The sequence below is a fragment of the Sminthopsis crassicaudata genome, chromosome 5 (genome assembly GCF_048593235.1).
Source record: "Sminthopsis crassicaudata isolate SCR6 chromosome 5, ASM4859323v1, whole genome shotgun sequence".
In the NCBI taxonomy this organism is placed as follows: domain Eukaryota; kingdom Metazoa; phylum Chordata; class Mammalia; order Dasyuromorphia; family Dasyuridae; genus Sminthopsis; species Sminthopsis crassicaudata.
The window spans coordinates 286,337,849-286,363,104 of record NC_133621.1 but is presented as its reverse complement, the minus strand read 5'-3'; the positions used below and the strand labels follow the sequence as shown (position 1 = coordinate 286,363,104).

Sequence of the window (25,256 nt, the reverse complement as noted above, 5' to 3'; positions counted from 1 at the left end):
GCTGGGAGGAAGGTTTGGATCTTCCCTGCTTTAAGGATACTTACATTTTATATATTCCCAAACAAACAAACAAACAAAAAGAATAAAAGAAAAAGAAAAAGATGTTCAGAAAGTAGGGAAAATCCTTTGAAATATTCCCCTAGATGACAGAACCAAGATGGCAGAGAAAAGTCCCAGTTTCTTTCAGAAATGTTAAATCAAGTCTCCAAATTGATTTTAAAGTGATAGAAACTACAAAAATATGGAATAAAGCAATTTTTCAGCTTAAGATAACTTAGAAGGATTTCAGGAAAGATTTGTCTCACTTGGGTAATAAAGGGGTATAGCCCAGCACAGATAGCATCTTGACAAGCCAGCAGAAATAAAATAAGAGTTATTCAAGGAGTCAAGAACTTGGAAAAGGGTGGACACAAATTGATTGAAGAAATTAATTCCTTAAAAGATACAACTGGCCAAATGGAAAAAAAAAATCCTCTGAAGAGAACAACTTCTTAAAAATTAGAACTGGTCTAATAGAAAAGGAGGTTTAAAAAAAGGTAACTGAAGAAAATAATTTCTTAAAAATTAGAATTGGGTATATAGAAGCTAATGACTCTATGAGAAATTAATCAAACAAAATGAAAAAGAATGAAAAATAGAAAAAATATAAAAAACCTCATTGGAAAAAACAACTGACCTGGAAAATAATACAGAAGAGATAATTCAGGAATTTTTGGACTACCTGAAAGCAATTATAAATAAAAGAGCTTGCACAGCTAGAACCAGAGGGCAAAATAATTATTGGAAGAATCAACTGATCACCTCCTGAAAGTGATCCCAATATGAAAAATCCAAGGAATATTATAGGCAAATTCTAAAACTTTCAGGTAAAGGAGAAAATACTTAAAGCAGCCAGAAATACACAATTCAAATGTCAAACAGCCAGAGTCGGTATTAGGACTTAGCAGCTTCTACATTAAAGAATAAGAGAGCATAGAATATCATATTCTGAAAAGCAAAGTCAGATTACAACAGAGAATCAACTAGCCAGCAAAACTGAGTGTAATCATTCAGGGGAAAAGATGGATATTCAATGAAATAGGGGACTTTCAAGCCTTCCTGATAAAAAGACTGGAGCTGAACAGCAAATTCAGTTTTCAAATACAAGACTCAGAGAAGCATTAAAAAATGAAACAGGAAAGAAAAAATATGTTATTCAATAATATTAAATTGTTTATATCCCTCCATAGGAAGATGATACTTAGAATGTTTGAGAATTTTATCACTGTTAAGGTAGTTAAAAGGAATATACATAGACAGATTTTGGATATAAGTTGACTTTGATATGATGATATAAAAAATTAAGAGGCTAAAAAAGAATTGTATTGAGAAAAGAGGAAATAGGAAGACAAAATAACATAAATTATAACATATTAAGAAGCACAAAAGACCTACTACAACAGAGGAGGAAAAGGGAAGTAATGGACATTGTTTGAAACTTATTCTCTTCAAATTTGGCTTAAGGAGTAAAAAAATATATATTTTATTCTAGAGAGAAGTAGGATGGAAAAGGGAAAAGAAAAGGGAGGGGAGATGGATCAAAAGCAAAACACTGGTAAGGAGGGACAGGGTGAAAGGGTTGAGAAAAATATAAACAGGGGAGAAAATAGAATGGAGATAAATATAACCATAACTGTGAATGTCATTATGGGAATATCTCCCATAAAATGGAAACAGTAAAGTGGCTAAAATAACACCAGAATCCTACAATATGTACATTACAAGAAACACATTTGAAGCACAGAGATACACAGAAAGTAAAGTTAAATGCTGGAACAGAATATATTATGTTTCAGATTAAGTTTAAAAAAAATACAAAAAAAAATAAACAGGGTTAGCAATATTGATCTTAGACAAAACAAAAGCAAAAGTAGATCCAATTAAAAGATAAGGAAAGAAATAACATCTTTATAAAAGGAACCATGGGCAATGAAGTTACATCAATATTAGACATATATGCACCAACTGGCATAGCATTCAGATTTTCAGAGGGGAAGGTGATTTACAGGAAAAAATAAATAGTAAAACTGTATTAGTGGGAGACCTCAACCTCCCCATTTCAGAACTAGGTAAATCTAACCACAAAATAAACAAGAAAACAGTTGGGAAGGGAATAGAATTTTAGAAAAGTTAGATATGATAGCTCTCTGGTGAAAATGGATTAAGGAAAAAAAAATGTATGCCTTTTTCTCGGTAGGAGATAGTACCTACATAAAAATTGACCATGTATTAGGGCATAAAAACCTCACAAGCAAATGTAGGAAAGCAGCAGAAATATTAAATGCATATTTTTCAAATCATGATAAATTATGCAAATTACATGTAATAAAGGATCAAAGAAAAATCAATTTTAAATTATCTAATAATTAATAATATAATAATAAAAATAATCTAATCTTAAAGAATGATCAGGTCAAACAATAAATCATAGAAACAATAATTTCATCAGAGAATAACAATAATGAGACAACATACTAAAAATGATGGAATGCAGACAAAATAGTATTTAGGGGGAAGTTTAATATCTCTAAATACTTATATTAATAAAATAAAGAAAGGAAAAAATTTTGAATTTGGGATATAACTAAAAAAAGCTAGAAAAAAGAACAAATTTAATAAAACTCTCCAATTAATATCAAATCAAAGAAGAGATTAATAAAATTGAAAGTAAGAAAACTTGAACGAATGAGTAAAACTAAGAGCTGTTTTTTATGAAAAGAATAGTTATATCTTTGGTTGATTTGATTTTTAAAAATAAAAAACTGCCAGGATTAAAAATAAAAAGCTGAATTCTCTACCAGTGAAGAGGAAATTAAAGCAATAATTAGAAATATTTTGCCTATTGTAGGCCAAAAGATCTGCCAGTCTAATCAAAATAAATAAATATTTACAAAAATATAAATTGCCTAGATTAAGAAAAAAAAATATTTAAACCCATTTTAGAAAAAGACATTGAATAAGCTCCCTAAGAAAAATCTCCAGGGTGAGATGGATTTACAAGTGAGTATTGATAAACATTTAAAGAACAATTAATTACAATACTATATAAACTATTTGAAGAAAAAAAAAGAAAAAAAAAGGTAAAGAAAGAATCCTACCAAATCCCTCTTTTGACACAAACATGATGCTTACACATAAACAAAACAGAGAAAATAAATTATAGACCAATTTCCCTAATGGATATTGATGCAAAAATTTAAATAAAATATTAGCAAAGAATTATGATCTTATTATCCTCAACTATTTTGAGGATAATAAACTATGATCAGGGAGGACTTCTACCAGAAATGCAGAACTGGTTCATTATTAGAAAATCTGTCAGAATAATTAACCACATTACTAACAAAGTTATAGAAATCTTATGATTATCTCAGTAGATGCAAAAAAGCCTTTTAACAAGATATGGCACTCATTCCTAAATTTTTTCTCAATAGCACTTTGTTTTTCCATATATATGTAAAGATAGTTTTCAACATTCATTTTTGTAAGGCTTTGTGTTCCAAATTGTTTCTTTCTCCCTTCCTTACTTCTCTCCTCCCCAAGACAGCAAGCAATCTGATATTGGCTAAGCATAGCATCCATTCCTTTAAAAATACCAGAGATCATAGGGGAAAAAATGGAGTTTTTTAAAAATTATAGGTATTATCTCTCTAAAATCATCAGCAAGCATTATATGTAATGGGAAATAAGCTCAAAATTTTCTCAATAAGTTCAGGTTGAAACAAAGATGACTATTATCACCACTATTATTGTACTAGAAATATTAAGTTTAGCAATAAAGGAAGAAAAAGAAATCAGAAACTAGGATAAACAGTGAGGATAAACATCTCTTTGTAGATGATATGATGATATATATAGAGAGAATTCTAAAGAATCAATTAACAAACTTCTTGAAATAAGTAACAACTTTAGCAACATTACAGGATATAAAATTAGCCCTCATATATCATTAGCATTTCTGTAGTTTAACACAAAGCCCAGAAGCACAAATAGATATTCCATGTAAACTAATTGTAGACAATATAAAATATTTGGAATCCACTTGCCGAGACAAACTCAGGAATTACATGAACATAATTAGAAAATACTTTTCACATAAATAAAGCCAGATCTAAACAATTAAAAAAATATCAATTGCAAACGGGTAGGCTGAGTTAATATGATAAAAATGACAATTCTACTTGGACTAACTTACTTATTTGGTGTCATACCTGCCAAACTACCAAAAAGTAATTTATAATGCTAGAAAAACTAATAACAAAATTTACCTGGAAAACAAATAATCAAGAATATCAAAGGAATTAATGAGGGAAATTGCAAAGAAAATGAGTCTGGCAATAACAGAACTAATTATAAAATTGCAGTCATCAAAACTAGCTAAGAAAAAGAGTGCTGGATGAATGGAATAGTTTAGGTACCCAAGACACAGGTAAATGACTGTCATAGTGTTTGACAAACCCAAAGACTTCAGCTTCTGGGATAAGAATTTACTATTTAACAAAAATTGCTAGGAAAACTGGAAAATAGTATGGCAGAAAGAAGACATAGAACAATATTTCACTCCTTATACCACAATAAGGTCCAAATGGTTGCATGATTTACATATAAAGGGTGATATTCTTTTTTTTTTACATTCTATTTATTATTATTATTATAGCTTTTTATTTACAAAACATATGCATGGGTAATTTTTCAACATTGACCCTTGCAAAACCTTCTGTTCCAACTTTTCCTCTCCTTCCTCCCACCCTGTTCCCTAGATGGCAGGGAGTCCAGTACGTATTAAATATGTTAAAGTATATGTTAAATCCAACATATGTATATATATTTATACAGTTATCTTGCTGCATAAGAAAAATCAGATCTAGAAAGAAAGAAAAAACCTGAGAAGGAAAACAAAAATGCCAGCAAACAATAACGGAAAGAGTAGAAATGCTATGCTGTGGTCCACGCTTATTTCCCATAGTTCTCTCTCTGGATGTAGCTGACTCTCTTCATTACTGAACTTATTTGATTTGAATCATCTCATTATTGAAGAGAGCCACATCCATCAGAATTGATCATCATATAATTTTGTTGTTGCCGTGTATAATGATCTCCTGGTTCTACTCATTTCACTTAACATCAGTTCATATAAGTCTCTCCAGACCTCTCTGAAATCATCCTATAGGTCATTTTTTACAGAACAGTAATATTTAATAGCATTCCTATACCACAATTTATTCAACCATTTGCCAATTGATGGGCATCCATTCAGTTTCCAGTTTCTAGCCACTACAAAAAAGGCTGCCATAAACTGTTTTATACATGTAGGCTCCTTTTCCTTCTTTAAGATCTCTTTGGGATATAAGCCCAGTAGTAACACTGCTGGATCAAAGGGTATGTATGCACAGTTTGATAATAAAGGGTGATATCATAAGCAAAAATTAGGAGAGCAAGGAATAGTTTACCTGTCAGATTTATGGAGAAGGGAAGAATTTATGACCAAAGAAGGAATAGAGAATATTATGAAATGCAGAATGAATAATTTTGATTACATTAAATTAAAAAGATTTCGACAAACAAAACCAATGCAATTAAGAATAGAATGAAAGCAGAGAGCTGAGAAAAAAAAAATTATAGCCAGTGTTTCTGATAAAGACTTCATTTCTGAAATAAATAGGGAACTGAATCAAATTTATAAGCAATATGAACAAACTTATAAGCAATATCAATAGGCAGTTTTCATATAAAGAAATTAAAGTTACCTATAGTTATTAGAAATGCTCTAATTGGGGGTGGCTAGGTGGCGCAGTGGATAGAACACCAGCCTTGAATTCAGGAGGACCTGAGTTAAAATGTGGTCTCAGACACTTAACACTTCCTAGCTGTGTGACCCTGGGCAAGTCACTTAATCCCAGCCTCAGGGAGAAAAAAATGCTCTAAATGGCTATTGATTAGAGAAAGGCAAATTAAAATAACATTGAGGTATCACCTCACATTTAGATTGGTAAATATGACAAAAAAGGAAAATATTAAATGTTGAAGAAGATGTACAAAATTTGGGACATTGGTGCATTGCTGATGAAGCCATTCTGGAGCCAACCATTTTGGAGAGCATTTTGGAACCATGTCCAAAGAGCAAACGGCACACACTCTTTGATTCAATAATACTGCTATTAGTTTTGTATTCCAAAGACATCAAAAAAAAAAAAAAAAAAAAAAAGGAAAAGGAAAAGGACCCACATAGACACAAATATTTGTAACAGTTCTTTTTCTAGTAGCAAAGTATTGGAAATTGAGGGGGAACGCCATCAGTGGGGGAATGGCTGAACAAGTTGTAGCATATAAATGTAATGTGCTATAAGAAATGGTGAACAGGCAGATTTTAGAAAAACCTGGAAAAACTTGTATGAAATAATACTGAGTGAAGTGAGCAGACCAGGAGAACATTGTAAACAGTAACAGCAACATTGTAGATGATTGACTTTAATTGTCTTAGCTCTTCTCAGGAATACAGTGATCCAAGACAATTCTCAGAGATTTCATGATGGAAAATGTAGTCCACATTCAGAGAGAGAACTATGGAGTCTGAATGCAGATTGAAACATGCTATTTTCACTTTTTTTCATTTCCCATGCTTTCCCCTTTTTGTTCTGATTCTTTCCCCACCCCCAACAACCTGACTAGTATAGAAATAGGTTTAAAGTGATTGTACATGTACAACTTATATAAGATCTCTTGCTCTCTTGGAAAGGGGAGAAAGGAGGGGGAACAGGAGGGAGAAATATTTGGAACTTAAAATCTTTTAAAAATGAATGTTGAAAACTATGTTTACATGTAATTAGAAAAAAAAATAAAATACTATTAAGTGTCAGAGGGAGGGAAGAAATATTCCCCTAATTTATTTTAGAAGACTTCCATTTACAAATATGTATTATTCACTCTACACATCAGAAGCAAATCCGTGAAAAAGTAAGATAAGGTCACAAAGAAATCAATCAGACATGGAACCCAAACTCCTAGAAATTAAGAATTGAACAGCAATTATTATTAATGTTTTTGGTGACATTTATCAACAAAATTGAAACAAACATAGAAATTATTCCATTCTCCTTTTGCAGATTCCTGTCAACAGGAAGAGAATGACCCTCCAGAGGAACATGATCCTGGGCAATTTGCTGGCCTGCTCCATGGATCTTCTCCAGCCTGTGAGTCCCCTGATAATCCACTTCGTCTCTATAGCAAAGCAAATATGTGTGCTGGAGCACAAGAAGATATTAGTTTGATGAATAATCCTCTCCATTATCAGCAGCCTCCACCAGGAAATAATCCAGGAGCTCCAGTAAAGAAAATTAAGCCCAAAGTGGTCAGTAGAACCATTTTTCACACAAAAAGCAATCCATTAGAAAATCGCACCCTTGTTGGCACAAGAACAGCAAGAAATGGAACAAGAAATGGGAATGGGGACCAGTGGGGTGTTAGCACAGGAGGATTCGTGGAGCGAGCCTGTACTCTGGGAAGGATACGGTCTTTGCCAAAAGCCCTTCTTGATTTGCATTTGTCCAAAAATGTTTCCAAATCTGATTCTGATCTCATTGCCTACCCATCCACTGAGAAAACTTCAAGGGTGAACTGGAGTGAATCCTCAACAACTGAACCCAGTTCTAAAGGGAATTCTGAGAGGACTCCTTCCTTCACTTCTGAATGGGAAGAAGTAAGTTGAATGTTTTATTATTTATTAAACAAGACAGTGGAATTGGGTAGTTGGGGAAGGGACAGAGTTTAACTGTCTGATACTTTGGGAGGTTAAAAAAAAAAAAAAAAAAAAGAATATCTTCATCACAGAAGGCAAAAAGGGTACCTCTTGGAAATGCTTTACTGTTTCACAACTAGCATCATAGATCTAATACACTTCCTCCTATAGAGAGAAGCCTTTTTAAAAATGACTATAGGAATGGATGCCCATCTAACTATGCAGTGAAATTTTTTTTTATAAAATGTATATTTCATTTTATGATTTATGGAGAAGTTTCTGCTTGATAAATTTTATTCCTTGAAGCAGCCACAGGAGGTAGATAGAGAAGGTTTTAGTAGTCTCATTTTGCAATTGTAAAAATTGAGATTCATAGAGATTAAGAGAATTGCATATGGTGACAGAGTCAGCAAAAATACTGGATTCCATCTCTCATGGTTTTCTAGGCCAGTACTCTTCTTGTTACATCAAGGAACTTCACTGTAGCAAGTAAGAACATGACAAAGATATTAAATAGCAAATTCTGGTTACTTTTGCTTTCAGTTACCTGCCTACTAACCAACATCCCTGCAATTTTTAAGCTTTTTCTTCTAGTAGGTGACAGTTTATTTTTCAATTTTTTGTATCTCTGTTCTCCATCATTAATATAAGACAGCGTGGTATAGTAAGTGTTGAATTTGAGATCTGTCCTTGACATATGCTGACTGAGAACTTGGGCAAATGTCTTAACCTTTCAATTCTTGAGATATTACTTTAAGACAGTGACATCCAGTCAGGGTGCCAAGATTGACAGGAAGAGTTCCCTCATCAGGAATTCCCTATAACCATAAAATTGCTGGGTTTTTCCTCCTTCCCAACACATACACATTGAAATGTACACAGGCCTACAGAATCACCAGTTAGCACACAGCTGTTAGCAGAAGTTAGAGCTTAGAATTAATTAGCTTATTTAATGAGGGTACATAGTCAACATCATGGATTCAGTCCATGTGTGGCAGAAATAAGCTTTCTGTGTAGCTGATTCATTATCATAAATAAGGTCACAAAAGGTATGCCATTGGTCATGCATAAAAGTGAGAGTATGAATCTTTTATCCTAAATTTATACTTCAACATCAAGTCTTTACAAATCCTCCAGTGTTCCAAGGAATATATATGGCCCCGTGTTTTTTTTTCTTTAATTTTTATTTTTAAAAATCAGTGACCTGTTTATATTCATGTATGATAAGTTTATTCCATTTGCTGGAGACACAAACCTGGGATCGTTAGTTAACCCAATGAATGATAATCAGGATGTGAAGTGGACAGGACAAAACATTGAGCTGAATCTAATAATTTTAAGTTGAATGAGGATAAATAGCCAATCTGATATTTGGATTCAGGATATCAGGATTGATAGGATTCTGATATTTGAATTTCACAAATATAAGACACGCAGATATACTTAAACAGTTTTCCCTCAAAAATAGATATGGATGGAGAGCTCAACATACCAGAAAGGTGATAGATATGACACCAAGGAAGCTAAGGCATTCTTAATCTGAATTAAAGAGAAGCATAACTTATCAGAAAGACAAAGGTGATAGACTTCTACCATGGTCATTGCACTCCCAGAAAATTGTGTTCATTTCTGGGCATTAAAGTTTAAGATGAATATTGATAAATTGGTGGTCTTGGAGAGAAAATGAGTGAATATAGTGGGAGGACTTTGAGTTTAAATGTGTAAAGTTTAATTAAAGGAAATAATGTTTATTCTATAAAAGAGAAAACTCAGGGAATACATTAAACCTATCTTCAAATATAGGTTAAAGTTACCTAGAAGTAAGATTGAACTTCTGTTTGGTAACCAGGGGTAGAACTGAGAGTAACAGTTGGAAGCTGCAAAGATGAAATTTTAGGCTTGACTATGGGAGGGTGAAAGGTTGTGTGTGCTAAAAATTTGAGCTGCACAAAGTGAAATATGCTGCTGTAGGACATACTAGGTCTTCTTCACTAATGGTCTTCGGGAAATGATTAAATAACCATTTGTTCGTGACACTGTGAATGAATAGTTTTCTATGTCTAGAATGGATTAGATGGTTTCTAAGATTCCTTTTGGTGGTATATTTCTCACCTATTTCATATCTTATAGGGAAAAAAGCACATGCTCCTACCAATAATTTTCTATATATTTTGTATACATAAAATTGGTTTCATAATAATTTTCCACATCAAGATAAATTAGATAGAAATCTCATTTTAAAACAACAGTTTCATCAAAAAACTATATGAGTTTGTAAGAATATTCAATCATTATCATTATTTTTAAAGGACACATTTATATGACCTTTTACATAAAATCTTACTATTAATGTTTATTTAAGTTAAATTCATGAAAGCAGGAGAGAAAAGATGTCTGCTCCCAATTTCTAACACACACTCACACACACACACACACACACACACACACACACACACACATGATTATATTTTTAATAACAGGATGCAATGTAATGTAATCCTCTGCCTAAAGCTTTTCCTGTACTGCAAAGTTTTCTTGATTGTGGTATTGTTACATTCACAATACTAAAAATGTTTTGCTTTTGTATTTGTGGAATTATCAGATGCAAGGGAGACATTTAATGAGTTCTTCTCACTGTTTTTATTTTTTATAGATTGATAAAATAATGAGCTCCATAGATGCTGGAATCAACAATGAGCTTGAAGAGATGAATGATGATATTACAAGTAAGGAAACCTTTTTCTCTAAGAATCATTGAAATGAAAATGTGATTTAAAAAACATCTAAAAATGTGTGCTGACCTAAAGGTGATAAGCTAATTAATCTTAAGCTGAAGAAAAAATTAGTATTTTGCATTCTGTTATAATAATTGTACTAAAAATTGCCTTCACTTTTACAGAAACTATATCAGCATGTTTCATTTGAATTCAACAGTTTCTGAACTGCTACTATACTTAATAACAAGTGGTAATTCATAAGAATATTGTTTTATATTTTTTATCATAGCTTAATTTCATCCACATTCTGTTGTATTGAGCCAGTCAACAGACTTTTATGAAGTTCCTGTAAAGAGTATTAGGTACCAAGGCACTGAGTATAGTCTTTGGTTCTGAACACCAAATCCAATAATTAATTTTTTATTTGATGAAATATATATATAATCTGACTGAATTCAATTCAACAAACATTTAATAAACATCATATGAGCACAATGTGCTAGGTGGTAGAATTACAAACACACAAACAAAACATCCATATTAGTCAATATCCAGTCTGCTTTTAGAAAAAAATGATGTGAAGATTGATATAAGGAAAAATTTCCTGATATTTAGAATTATGCAATAGTACAGATTTTAAAATTACACAAACATCAGTGCAATGGAGATATTTTAGGATATTCCTTATTTTTTTTCATTAGAGCTTGTTATTTTCAAAACATATGCATGGATAATCTTTCAATATTAACCCTTGCAAAACCTTGTATTACAATTTTCCCTCCCCCTTCCCTATCCTTCCCCTAGATGGCAAGCAATCCAATATATGTTAAACATGGTAGAAATATATGCTAAATCCAATATATGCATACATATTTAAACAATTATCTTGCTGCTCAAGAAAAATCAGATCAAAGAGGAAAAAAAATGAGAAAGAAAATAAAATGCAAGCAAACCAACAAAAAGAGTGAAGAAAGCTATATTGTAAACCACACTCACATACTATATACTGAAAAGAGAAATAATATAAAGAAATCCACGTGAGAAAAGATTAACTTTGGAGGAAAGAGTAGTAGTTAAAGAAAAAAAAAGTAAACACAAGTTGAGCCTCCTCTATATGTCAGGCACTGAAAGACACTATGGGGATTTAAAGATGAAGGAACATAGTCTCAGCCTTCAAGATACTCCTTATTTTATTTTTTTTTATTCAAAATGAAAATAACTATGGGCATGTTAACAAATGGATAATGTAAGCCAAATATCTATAATGGCATTTTACTATAGAGATAATGGCATAGCTGTTCACCAACATGAAAGTGAAATAAAAAGATGCTTTAAAGGCATCATGGGACACTAAAGAACTTCAGCATCCTTTTAAAAAGTGTTTCAGAGGGAAGAAAATATGTGTTTTTGTTAAAGAGATAATGCCTTTCTCCTCTTAACTCATGCTAAGAAGAGTAATGTTGTTCCTCAGAACAACTTGCATAATTGAAGTTGAACTGAAGTTAGAAAGCCTACCTTCTAATCACACTTTTACTCCTCATAGTGGGTAGAACCTGAAGAAAGGCATTAAACTTATTTTAGTCTCTTTTTTTTTATCAGTAAATTGTAAGTGGGTGATAGATAAATCTAAAGTTGCACTGTATCTGTTTTTATATTATCATCATTATTATCATCTTTCCCATCATTTTATTTCACCTTTGATCTCTTGGAAGAGGTAACATTACACAGTGAAAAATATTGAATCAAGAGTCAATTAGTACCTCTGACCATGGTTAAGTCACTGAGCTACTCTTAGCCTTGGTTTCTTTTTCTCTAAAAAGAGAAAATCTTATTACATAACTTCCAGCTCAAAAATCTATGACTGCTTTGAAGAAATCCCTACATTAATGCAGAATGGCAATTCTTTTACAAGAACTTTTATTCCTGGTGTATTTCCTGAGATTCAAAGAGATCGAGTCTTGTTTAGTATGGGTAAGAACCCTAAGAAATCCCTACATTAATGCAGAATGGCAATTCTTTTACAAGAACTTTTATTCCTGGTGTATTTCCTGAGATTCAAAGAGATCGAGTCTTGTTTAGTATGGGTAAGAACCCTAGATTTTCTTGACTCCAATGCCATCTCTCTATTCATTAGTACATATTGCCTTTCTGAATCTTTTATTTCTTTGATCATTTAGACCCATCATCCTGTCCTTTTCTTCTCTACATAGAATTGGCAAGAAATCACTGGCAGTGAAACACATCCACTTAAAGACACTGCGATTAATTCCTGTAGAAAATGATTCAACATTGTAATGTGATTTTAAAGATACAAATCACTTTTAGAAGTTACTGGAATGAGCAATTTGGACACCTGACCTAGATTTGGAATCATTAGATTCCAAATTGTGGTTTAACTTTGCCTCATACTTCTTAGGTGAATTGGAACAAATCATTTAATGTATCCCAGTATAATTCTCTTTTCATTGAAAATAGGTGATAATACTTGTAGTATGAAACTTATAGGGATACCATGAGGAGTTAGAATGGGTAAAAACTTTTGGTGAATCTTAAAAGGTCATATAAATGTGTCCTTTAAAAATAATGATAAGGATTGAGTATTCTCACAAACTCATATAGTTTTTTGATGAAACTGTTGTTTTAAAATGAGATTTGCTATCTATTTTATCTTGATGTAGAAAATTATTATGAAACCAATTGATATTTATATAATGGTGATTCCATAATCTGGAAGAGTTAAAGTTTCTGAAGGTCATTTTTAATTAAGTAACACAACATTCTGTGGTAGTAGTATTACTACTGTTGCTGTTATTACTATTACTACTACTACTACTATTGCTACTACTACTGCTGCTACTGCTACTATTATTACTACTGCTGCTACTATTACTACTGCTGCTGCTACTATAACTACTGCTGCTGCTGCTGCTGCTACTACTACTACTACTACTACTTCTACTACTATTAGCTAACATTTATATGGTACTTTCTATGTCCCAAGCTTTGTACTAAGTGCTTACAAATATTTCATTTGATCCTCACAACACCTCAGCAAGTTAGGTGCTGTCTTATTCCCATTTTATAGATAAGGAAAATGAAGTAAAGGTGGGTTAAGATATGTTGGCGTTTACTGATTAGATTTCTTTCTTAAAGACCATGCATTAAGCTAAAACTAATCTAATTCTCATTGACCACCAATAGTTCCTAGACCAAGCCCCATTTCATCATTATTTGGGTCCTGATTGACTCAAAACTTAATGTAAATAGAAATCATTTCTGTTTTGGCATTAAATCCTGAGAGTCTTCCCCACCCAGATTATTTAGATTTGTTTTTATTAGGTGGAAGAGGAGATTTTTTGCCTTAACTGCTACCTAATTTTAATCACTTAGTGTAGTAAGGTTATACTAAGGGTGTAGCCTTAGTCAAACTGAGACTTGTTGAAGACTTTAGCTTAAAAAGATCAAGATCTCCCGTAGCATCCAGGGCCATCTCCAATGGTTTTGATTTATATCCTACTGTACCCAGATGGCTCTGGATTGCAAAGTGAGGCAGGCGACCTTGCACAGCCCTCCCTCACTCAAATATAATTCATTTGCATATCATGGCATCTCTTCCCTGAAGGTATGGTCCTAAGTGTTCCAGGTCAGATTTGAACTCAAGTCTCCCTAATTACTGGGAGGGTATTTTATCTACTATGCTATAAATTCTGATCATTAGTGGCAAATATGTGATTTAAACTTTGATAAGAGAAGCTGACATGGAAGGGATCTCTTCCATGCCCCTTTCCTTTTATAATATAATAGACAATAATAATATAGGCCTATAATAGACTAATGAAATTTGTTATACCAATTTACTTTTAAACCAAGTAATATCTTGTCTTACCTTGTCCTTGCCTGAGAAAGTAAATAAAGCTGTCCAACCTGAGCTTGTTGCCATTTTGATGCTATCCCCATCCAAAATGCTAAAAGTACATCTGAATTACTCCCTTTTGATGAGTTGGTACCTCTCTGGGCCCCTAAGTGTGTCTTTTCTGTTAATATAGGATTAAAGTATAAGGATTTGAAATATCTTAGATATTGTCTACTTTAACCTCTTTATCTTACAGAAAAGGAACCTTAGTCCAAAGAATAGAAAATCACTTGAGAAATAATTATTAGGATCACCCCATTGTTTTGATTCCACTGCTTTTCCACAATTCCAGATTCATATACACAAACATATATACAAATGTATATGTGTGTGCACGTGTCTACATATATTCTTGTTTCCATGTATACAAAAATATTACTTGGTTAAAAAATAAATTGGTATAATTTTTATCAGCTAGTCTTTAAGGTAAACCTTGGAAAGACTAAAGAAATACACGTGTCCTTCACCGGGCAAATGACTTTAGCTTTAATGGTATGGTGGGAAGAGTAGTGACATTTATATTCTATGTTTTGTTTTGCAACTAATTAGATTGTGACATAGGATAGCTCACTTAGTCTTTCTGGCTCTGATTGCTTATATGGAACACAGGGGAATTGGACATGATGGTATCCTACTAAGATCTTGGTTATTTCAGTCTTTTTCTTGTACTTTCTGACATTTTTCTCTCCATAAGAGCTAGATCTCAAGACATTTCAGTTTCTTTCCACCCTGAGCAATTCATTATTCACAGTCTAGGTCTCTGCCCTATGAATTTTTGAATGAACAGAATGGCCCAACTGGATGCTGCACTCTTTCCCTCAAACAGTGGAATGCTGCATTTCTTACTTTCCCCCATCCATGGTATCCTGACCTGTTCTCTCTATTGCTCAATTTTCTGGCCCAACATGCAGTTCAAATGTGTCACACCGTCACTGCTGGAAATATTCATCTCAGCACTAGCAATTTTGAGCAATGCAACCAAATGTTATTCGGCCAGTGACCTGAGCAGACTTCCATAGACTATAATCAGTGTCTCCATGGGCAATGGAAAGGAGAGCGAGCCATACTGTGGGGCTGGATTTTGTTGTGAGTCTTTAGGTCTGCTAGTACAACTAGCCAATAACATGGGAAGTGAAGAAAAAATAGATTATAAATCTCATGTCAAGAGAAACCAGGAAATGAAGGATGAGATAAAGGGGAGATAGAGGATTTTGAAGGAATCTGGGAATAGTTGGGGAAATGCTTGAGGGATAAAATCTGGGAGGAGTTGAGGAGATGCTTAAAGGATAAAATCAATTCTGGAGATGGTCTCCTGGTAGATTAAGGAATTTTGTTCTTAGGGAGAGAACAAGCTGGCTTGAATTCCCATCACTATGGTCTCCCAATACCATGCCTTTGCTCATACAATTTCACTTGCCTGAAATATCTTCTTTCCTTTTTTCTGCTGAATTCCTACCCAGTCTTTACAGCCCAGTAAAAGGCTGCTTCTTTTAGGAAGCTATTATTGATCCCACAGTCAAAAAAGAACTTTACTACTTATATCGTAATTGATTCTGAAACTCTCTAATTCATTTATCATATAATATGATGTATTATATTAATTTCCACATCTAATCATCCTAATAGACTATAAACTTCTTAAAGGAACGTACCATTCAATCTCTAAACTTTTATATCCCCCATTAACATTGGAATATGGAATCTCATTTTAGAAGAGATCTTACAAATCACCTAATTCAATTGTCTCAAGGACTTTGAGGTCCAGAGGTTGTGGATACGCCAGGGTCACAAGCTAGCAAGAACATGATGCTTGGGTTTGCTGCTTCCAGATCCAATAATACACATTTAAAAGTCTGTTTTATACATTTTTTAAGGACACAAAGTAATTATTTTAGAAAATAGTAATGTGATGATAAGCTATAACTCATAGGCTTACAGAATTAAGATTTAAAGCTATTAGGGACCTTAGAGGTTTTCAAAATTAACCCACTCATTTTACAGCCCAGAAAACTGATGCATATAATGGTTAAATAAATTAAACATGGTCACATGACTAATTAAAAATCTTGAAGGCAGCACTTCCAGACTCCAAGTCTCTATCCATTATATTGCAATGCCTCTGGAAGTCTTTATTAAGCACTTACTGTATGTAAGTTATTGTGTTAGACCCTGCAGATACAGTTATAAAAAACTAAATATTTCCTTCCCTTAAAGAGCTAATAAATAGTGTATTGAGAAAGATGATATTGGGACAGCTAGACAGTATAGTGGATAGAGCACTGGTACCAGAGTCAGGGGGACTTGAATTCACATTAGACTTCAGACACTTAATACTTGTGTGACCTTGGGTAAGTCACTTAAGCCCTATTCCCTCACCAAAAAAAAAAAGAAAAGAAAAGAAAGAAAGAAAAAAGAGAAAGATAACATTTACTTTGTATAAACACATATAAAATAAACAGTATAAATAAAAGATAGTTTTGTAGGTGACGAGTACTGATAATAGAAGGGGATCAATGAAGGCCCTATTTTGAAAGTGGTGTCTAAACTGAACTTTGAAGAAAACTCAGAAGCCTAAGAGGGAAAGATGTGGAGGGAATGAATGTTTTTTTCCCAAGCAAAGATCCAAAGCTAAGTCATAATATGGGCATCTGTAGGGGCTATACATTTGCATTCAAGCGAGAGATTTCTCAAATTAGCAATGTTATAGGATATTAAGTTAACTCTAGGATGATTCTTATAGGCCATCTATTTTTATATAAATATAAATTGAGATTATGAGAATTAAAGAAACTAGCCCAAGGTCACACAACTAATAAGAAACAGAACAGAGATTCAATTCCCAATTCTAAACTTCAAACCCCAGAGTTCATGATCCTTCCCCTGTAGCATAATGCTTCACAACTCCTTGTGTCATGTGAAACACATGGATACCCTGCTATGTGTTCTGAAATAAATTTCTAATAAAATTTCTCTGCTCTTTACTCATTCTTTAAATAATTATTTATGCTGAGGATTGTGCTAGTCACTGGGGATAAAAGACAAAAATAAAACGATCCCTGCCTTCAAGGAACTTATCTAGTGGGGAAGCCAACATGTACATATATAAATAGATGTAGAATAAGTGAAAGGTAGCTTTGGATGGAAGAATACCAGATGAGGGATCAGGAAATGCTTCCTGTAGAGGGGGATACTTCAGCTAAGACTCGACAATTGTGAGGGATTCCATAGTAGAATGTAGAAATGAGGAGGACTGCGGTCTGTTCTCCTGAGGTATCCAAACAGATTTTCTCCAAGCTTTCAGGAAACTTATCAGATTTGCATGATAGAGAACATATTGTTTCCAGTCAGCATGATGAGATCCTCTAAGATGGGTGCTAGCAGAGAGAGCCTGCATTATTGTAAACAATTTGGAAGCCAAGTTATTACCTTAGATAAGAAGGAGGGGCACTAATAGAAAGTCTAAACTTTCAACTATAGTTGGACTTTTTAATTTTGAGGAGGCCTTTTATTCAAGTGGACCTTTATTACAGCTCCACCCCAGGTGGAGGTCCTAGATAGAATTCTCAGCTACATACCTTGCACTGATAAAATCATCATAAGCTCCCCATTACTACATCTAATCAAAAAGCCAGATTATGATGTCAGACCCCAAAGGTTATATGTCCCCCTGTAACAGACCTTTACTGTAATTCCCTTGCTAACTCTTTTTAGGATGCTAAATCCCTTTTAGGGTTAGCCTGCCAATCAATGATATAATCCCCCTTTTCCTCTAACTCCTTCTTGGAGTTAGCCCTGTAATTCTCACTTGCCAAGTCTTAATGGCATTTTGCATTAGGAAATTTGTATTTCCCCTTGTTAATTGCTAAAAATCCCCTTTCCTTCCTAATGCTCTTAACAACATTTAATAAAATCTTTGCCCCTTGATTTGAAGGAGGTCTAAGCCTATAAATTCTTTTAATGTGGTTCATGACACTGACCTGTACCCCCAATATACTTTGGGATAACGCATACCCATACTCCATCATTTAAAAATCCCATTATGGGGAAGAGTCTGACTGCACCCCTACTCTCTCAACAAGAAGACCATGAGTTCAAATACCATCTCTTAACCTTGCCATCTTTGTGATGTTGTATATAGGTCACTTAATCTGTGTGGACACTAATATTTTTTCCATCTATATAAAGAGAGAATTGAAATAGATAGATTACATACAACTTTTCATTTCTTTCTCTAAGTCAGTGAGACCATGAATCATAGAATATCACACTTGGAAGGAGCCCCTGCCATGCATTTTAACTTCTGCCTATTCTAGACCAAACAAGAAATTTTTCTTGGAAATCTCTCACAAGAGGAAACTATCAAGAGAAAACTAATTTCATGCCTTCATCATAGTCTTGTCACATGATAGGTCTGTTTTGAAGGGGACTAGGAACACAGACTCTTAGAGCTGGGAAGAACTTCAAAAGCTGTCTAGTCCAACTGGCCTAAGCTATGAATCCTCTCTCCAATAGCCTAGATAAGTGATCATTCAGCCTTTGTTGAAAGACCTCTTTGCCTCAATTGCTGCCCAGGCTTAATCACTGAATGTGGCCTCAGTCAAATTGAGACCTGTTGAAGACCTTTGCTTAAAAAGGCCCAGCTCTCCCATTTCATCCAGGGCCATCTTCAGTCTACATCTGGCATTGGTCCCAGATGGTTCTAGAGGGGAAAGTGAGGCAAATGATCTTGTATAACCCTCCCTCACTTAAATTCATTCACTTGCATATTACCTCCTTGATATCATTTGAGAATAATAGGATAAATTAAGAATGAAGGATAATTACCCATCTCCCTAAACTATTCCACTTTTGGACACTTTATCCTGTTAAAAGAGCATTTTTATTATTTTAAATATATATTATATATTTATTAAATATACATAATTGAATACATAAACAATATTTAATGTACAATAGAAATTATATGAAATAATATTAAAATTTTAAACATATTTGTATTTATAGTTATATAAAATTATATTACAAATAAATTTATAAGCATAAAAAATATTTATGAAGAACAATCTTATGGTTTTGTAGGGAAAATATTGAGTTTCACTTCAGAAGACTGTGTGCCTCCATAAATATCCCTCTCTTGCTTCTTGGAATGCTTATACATTTTGCTACCTACCTTTTAAATCCGAACTCAGATATTATTACTCTCTCTAATATAACTCTCTTTCTTTTCCCATTTGGTAAGGACCTTTTCCCCTGAACCTCATAAAGCATTTTGTTTACACTTTGTACAAGGCACTGTACTAGATGTGGGATAAAAGGGACATTGGGCATACAAATCTAAAGGAGGAAGAAATAGTCCCTGCCCTCAGTTTCCTCACCTATAAAATGAGCTGGAGAAGGAAATGCAAATCATTTAGTATCATTGTCTAGAAAACCCCAAATGGGATCACAATAGAACAACAAATATAAAACATTCAAGCTTGGATCACTCAAAACACAAGCTTTAAATAGAACCCAAGCAAGAACTGGGTAGGGTCTAAACATTTTTTAAAACTATAAGGGGGAGGATCTCTGATCTCCCCAGTAAACTTTTGGGGTAGAAAAATTTTAACCACATAAAATTAGTTTCAAATAATAACAAATGATAATTGATAGAGCATTTTCCTCATAGGATCAAATAAATTAAAATACATAAAATGCTTTTCAAATGTAAAAGGGGTCAGGGATTTGATTTGTGATTTCTCTGGTTTAAGGAACTCCCAGTAGGGAACCTCCCTCTGTCAATGCAGATCAGCACCTACTCTCCAATTTAGAGAATTGCCTGGAGGTGGCTTGTCCAAGTCACATCATACTTAGTTTATTTCAGAGGTAAGCTCTTTACTCATGCATCACAATGCCCTCTAAATAAAGCCTTAAAGAGCTATATAAATGAGAGGGATTATTAATTATAGGTTCTAAGAATTAAATTTTATATAGCAAAAGACTATTATTACAGCTTTTCATGGATATGAAAATTAAGGGAAGCAAAAACTCAAGGGACAGAAAATCATATTTAAGATTATTTTGCCTTGGAAAAGAGTTTAGCGGAGGATTGATTAAAGTTTTTGACATAATTATGGTAAAAGTTGATTATCCCCTTTTATTCTCTATCTCCTTGTATGATGTCAGGAATGATGCTCTGTGAAATTAATGGAAGATAAATTTAGGAAGAAATATTCTATTATGAGAGAACATTTCTGGGACCTTACCTCAAGATACCATTGAGTTTTAAGAAAGGTGCATGGTTTTGTGAGTATATATTGTAATGCCAGAGAAACTGAGCAAGATAGAGATTAGAGAACAATTTAATAATTTACTTAATGGAGAGATTTACTGGGACCAAATGGATCCATGGTTTGGTCCCAGGGCTGAATGAGACTATCATTTCAAAGAATCCAGCAGCAAATGGCAGATACAAGATTCTTTTATAGGGTAACAAGAACAATGACATCATGGTGGAGGTACCTGGATGGGGCTGACCTAATGGGGGGAGGCACCTATGATGACATAATGGGAGGTACTGGAGAGGCTCCTGATATTCTAATGACATCTAAAATAGATAAAGATCTTTATCCCATCAAACATTAAAAGGGAATGAACCTGAGGCAGAGTAATTGAATAAGACAATTAGGGAAACTTGGGTCCGGACTTTAAAAGAGAACTGTGGCACAACAGTACAATGATTATATTTTGAGCTAAGCAAGTTGAGACAGTGGGTCAAGGACGGAAAGCACCTAGGGTTGTTGAACAAAGCATTTTTACAAACGTCAGCAGGGAATTTTCTTTTTTTTTTAAAGAATATTTTATTTTTTCCAAATAAAAATGGGATTACAAAAGCAATTTTAGCATTGTTTGTTTTTATTTTTATTATTTTTTAAAATTGTATTTATTTATTTTAGTAAAGCTTTTTATTTATAAAACATGCATGGGTAATTTTTCAACATTGACCCTTGCAAAACCTTGTGTTCCAAATTTTCCCCTCCTTCCTCCAGCCCCACCCCCTAGATGGCAAGTAATCCAAAACATAGCATTCAGTTTCTAAAAATTTAGAATTCTAAATTTTCTCCTACCCTCCCTGATCACCCCTACCCCAAGGTGGTAAGGAATTTAATAAAAATTGTATATGTACAATCATGTAAAATATATTTCCAGTATTAATCTTATTGTGAAAGAAGAAACAGACCAAAAGAAAAAAAAAAAAAAAACCCAAAAGATATTTCAAACAAAATTGAAAAAAATAAAGCTTTATTTTTTTCAATTTGATCTATATTCAGACTCCACCAGAGATGAATAGCATTTTTATCATGAATTGGTTGTGACTATTTTAGATCCTTGCATTGCTGAGAATAATTAAATCATTCAGTGTTGATTATTGTCCATTATTGTTGTTAGAGTGTACAATAATCTCCCAGTTCAGCACCCTTCACTTTGCATCAGTTCATGTAAGTCATCCTAGGTGATATTTTTTTTTTCCCCTGAAATCAGCTTACTCATCATTTCTTGTAACATAATGGTATTTTATTACATTCATATGCCATAATTTGTTCAGCCATTCCTCAATTGATAGGCATCCCCTCAACTTTTAATTCTTTGCCATTACAAAAAAAAAAAAAAAAAATCTTGCTATAAATATTTTTGTACAAATGGATGGTTTTCCCTTAAAAAAAAATGTCTTTTCAACACAGATCTAGAAGTAGTATTGCCAAATCAAAGTGTATGCACAGTTTGATTGCCTTTTGGGCAATTGTTCTTCAGAATGGTTGAATTAGTTCACAGCTTTACCACTAGTGCATGAGTGTCCCAATTTCCCCCCATCCCCTCCAAAATTTTGTCTCGTTAACCAATTTGACAGTTATGATGTGGTACTTCGGAGTTGTTTTAATTTGCATTTCTCTATCAATAGTGATCTAGAGCATAATTTTCATGTGACTTTAGATAACTTTGGTTTGTTCAACTAAAAACTACCTCTGACCATTCATCAGTTGAGCATCAGGAGGGAATTTTCCATGATTTCCACACTATGTATTGGTGGTACTGGTAGGAAGTGGTATATGCTACAACTTTGGGCTTGCCTTCTAGTATCAGGTATTCATTGAGCAGAGAGCTTGACTTTCTTTCCCCTAATTCATAATAATCAGTTAATCAGCCAGAATGTATTAAATTATATGTTAGGCACTATGTTAGTGCTGCCTGTACAGAAAAAGGTTAAAAAAAAAAAGTTCTACCCTCAAGGAACTCATTCTGTCTAATAATTTAATCTTATTGTGTCTCGCCCTTCCATGAAGCTTGCCCTGACATATTATTCCACAATTTTTCTCTAAGTGTACTTAATTCCTACAACATGTAGTCAACACTTCACTTATTCAGTGCTTGATTGGTCAGCAATTCTAACTGTCTAGAAGATCCAGAAATTAAAAGAAAAGGAATCTTTGAACAACCAAAATGGATGCTACAATGTCAGTACATTAAAGTATGTGTGCTTCACTGAGATGAGATATGCTCAGAGCCTACTGACTTCTATTTAAGTACAATTCTAATAAGTTTGATGATCTGATGTTCCAACGCTTGGCAGTATAGAAAAATCAATTTATGAGGGAAGAAAAACTTTTAATAAAGTTACAGGGTCACCAGGGAATAATAACAAATGAAATTTTGACAAAGAGAAAGACAAATCTATAAAAATTAGACATGGCCTAGAATCAGGAATGCTCATTTTCATGTGTTCAAATCTATTCTCAAATAGTTACTAGCTTTGTGACTCTGGGCAAGTCAGTTAACCCTGTTTTCCTCACTTTTCTCATCTGTAAAATGAATTGAAAAAGAAATGGCAAATTACTTCAGGGTCTTTGCCAAGAAAATCTCAAAACGGGGTCACAGAGTTAAATGACTGAAAAGCAACAACAAAGCTCTTTGAGTATTATCCATAATAATAATGCATTGCTATGAGTTCTACGTTTAACCTCTTTCTGCTTGAGTTTCCTCGTCTGTAAAAATAGAGGTATTTTACTTGATGGTTTCTTCTGGCTCCAAATCAATGATGCTATGACCCTAAGCCTAATCCCTCTTCCACAGGCCTGCTGATCAGAGACCATAATATAGTTCTCATGGTAAAACTGCCCTCTCTTACTGAGCTTACACAATACTATTTTCTTCAATCAGTCTTCATATGCCTTGATTTCCACTGCCGTTTCACTGTTCTGCTTACCCTCTCCTGGAGGTGCTTCTGTTTTTCTATTCATCTGTTGACTGTGAACATATTTAAGAACCACATTGATTTCAGTAGAACCCAATTTTCATTTTGATTTTACAATATATAAAAACTATTCTTTCAAGGCACAAACTTTTCAATCATTTCTGATGCTTTACAACCCTATAACTGATCATTTTCAGTTATATAAATCTGTACCAAGATATTGTCAAAGAATTTAATGACACATCATTTATTTTTCCAACCCATTCCTTATTCACAACTTCAACAACAACCAAAAAAAAAAAACAGGAAAATGTTTCGTCTCCCAGCATGCTGCAAGTGTCCAAAAATAAGCAATATTTAATGGATCCTCATCCTGTTTTTGGTGTCAAATTCTAGAAAGCAGGTGCTTGGAATTCTTGCTTTTCTACATGTTGCACTATGGCATGAAACCAAGATGGTAGAATGGTGAGCAGAGTGGCTTTCTAAGCAGCAGACCATCTTAATTTCCCAGCCAATAGATATACATTATGAAGGAGAAAAGTAATAGGAGACTCTTAGTGGAAAAAGGAGGGTATAATGTCCTAGAGTTTGGCAAGTATTTTAACAACAGTACCTCACTTGATAATTACAAATAAGGATAGCAGTGACCCATTTCTCCTTTCACAGTACAGTATAATTGTGCCAACTTGTTCCCAGAGTTGTCCATATTTATATTTCAATATGATATAGTTGGGGAAAGAATTGACTCCCTTCTGAGCTACAAACTGACATTTCCCACCATTTCCCCTATGGCCACATAGCTATCAATGTGTCTGAGCTGAACTTTGAACACTGTTCTCATGATCCAGTGGGAATACACTGGCTCTTAAGTTGGTACTTGGCCATAAATCCCACCTCTGACATTTATTTGCTTGGATGATCCTGGGGAAAATGCTTAACTTTTCTAAGTCTTAGTTTCCTCAACTACAAAATGAGGGAGTTGGATTACATGATGTCATATGTTGCTTGTAGCTTAATATTTGTAAGCCTGGGACTCTTAAGTCCAATATTTTTTCCATTGCTGACATCATCTTTATTTTGACTTCCTATTAGCAATTCAAACACATCATGTCCCAAATCAGCTTTTTCATCTCTCTCTCCCTAAACTTGGTCTTCCTTTTGAATTAAATATAACACAACCAAACATTTAATCTCCCATATTCATATCCTTGAGGTAATCTTTGTCTCTTTTCTCTTCCTCACAGTGACCATGTCCTTTTCAGAATATGTTATCTCTCACATCCATTCATCTTTTTCTTTCTATTCCCATTACATCTCCTCTAGTGCACACCTTTATTCCTTGTCATCTTCCACTAAATTGCTAATAGATCTTCTTGGCTCTGTTCTCTATACCCAACAATTTTATCCCCTTTATAATTTTATTGTGCTTATATCTAATTTGCATCTCTCTTCTATAAAAATAAAATCTTTAGTGACTCATTGTTACCAAAAACATTCATACCCCTTTGTTTGCCATTCACTGTCCTCCATAATTGGGTTCCACTTGACTTTTCTAGTTTTCTCATATCATTCCCCTCTGTGCATTATATCAAATTGGCTTTCAGCTTTCACTGAGTTTTTGTC

The 25,256-nt window shown here is 33.6% G+C and overlaps 1 protein-coding gene across 16 annotated transcripts in view; it reads left to right on the top strand.

Moving 5' to 3' along the window:
- ANKS1B (ankyrin repeat and sterile alpha motif domain containing 1B) overlaps positions 1-25,256 on the top strand; it is a 1,348,742-nt gene that overhangs the window by 692,634 nt on the left and 630,852 nt on the right. For all 16 annotated transcript variants that reach the window (XM_074267164.1, XM_074267169.1, XM_074267161.1 and 13 more), the window contains 2 exons: positions 7,143-7,735; positions 10,428-10,500. In XM_074267164.1, coding sequence (XP_074123265.1) covers positions 7,143-7,735; positions 10,428-10,500 — 666 coding nt within the window. The remainder of the gene's footprint in view (positions 1-7,142; positions 7,736-10,427; positions 10,501-25,256) is intronic.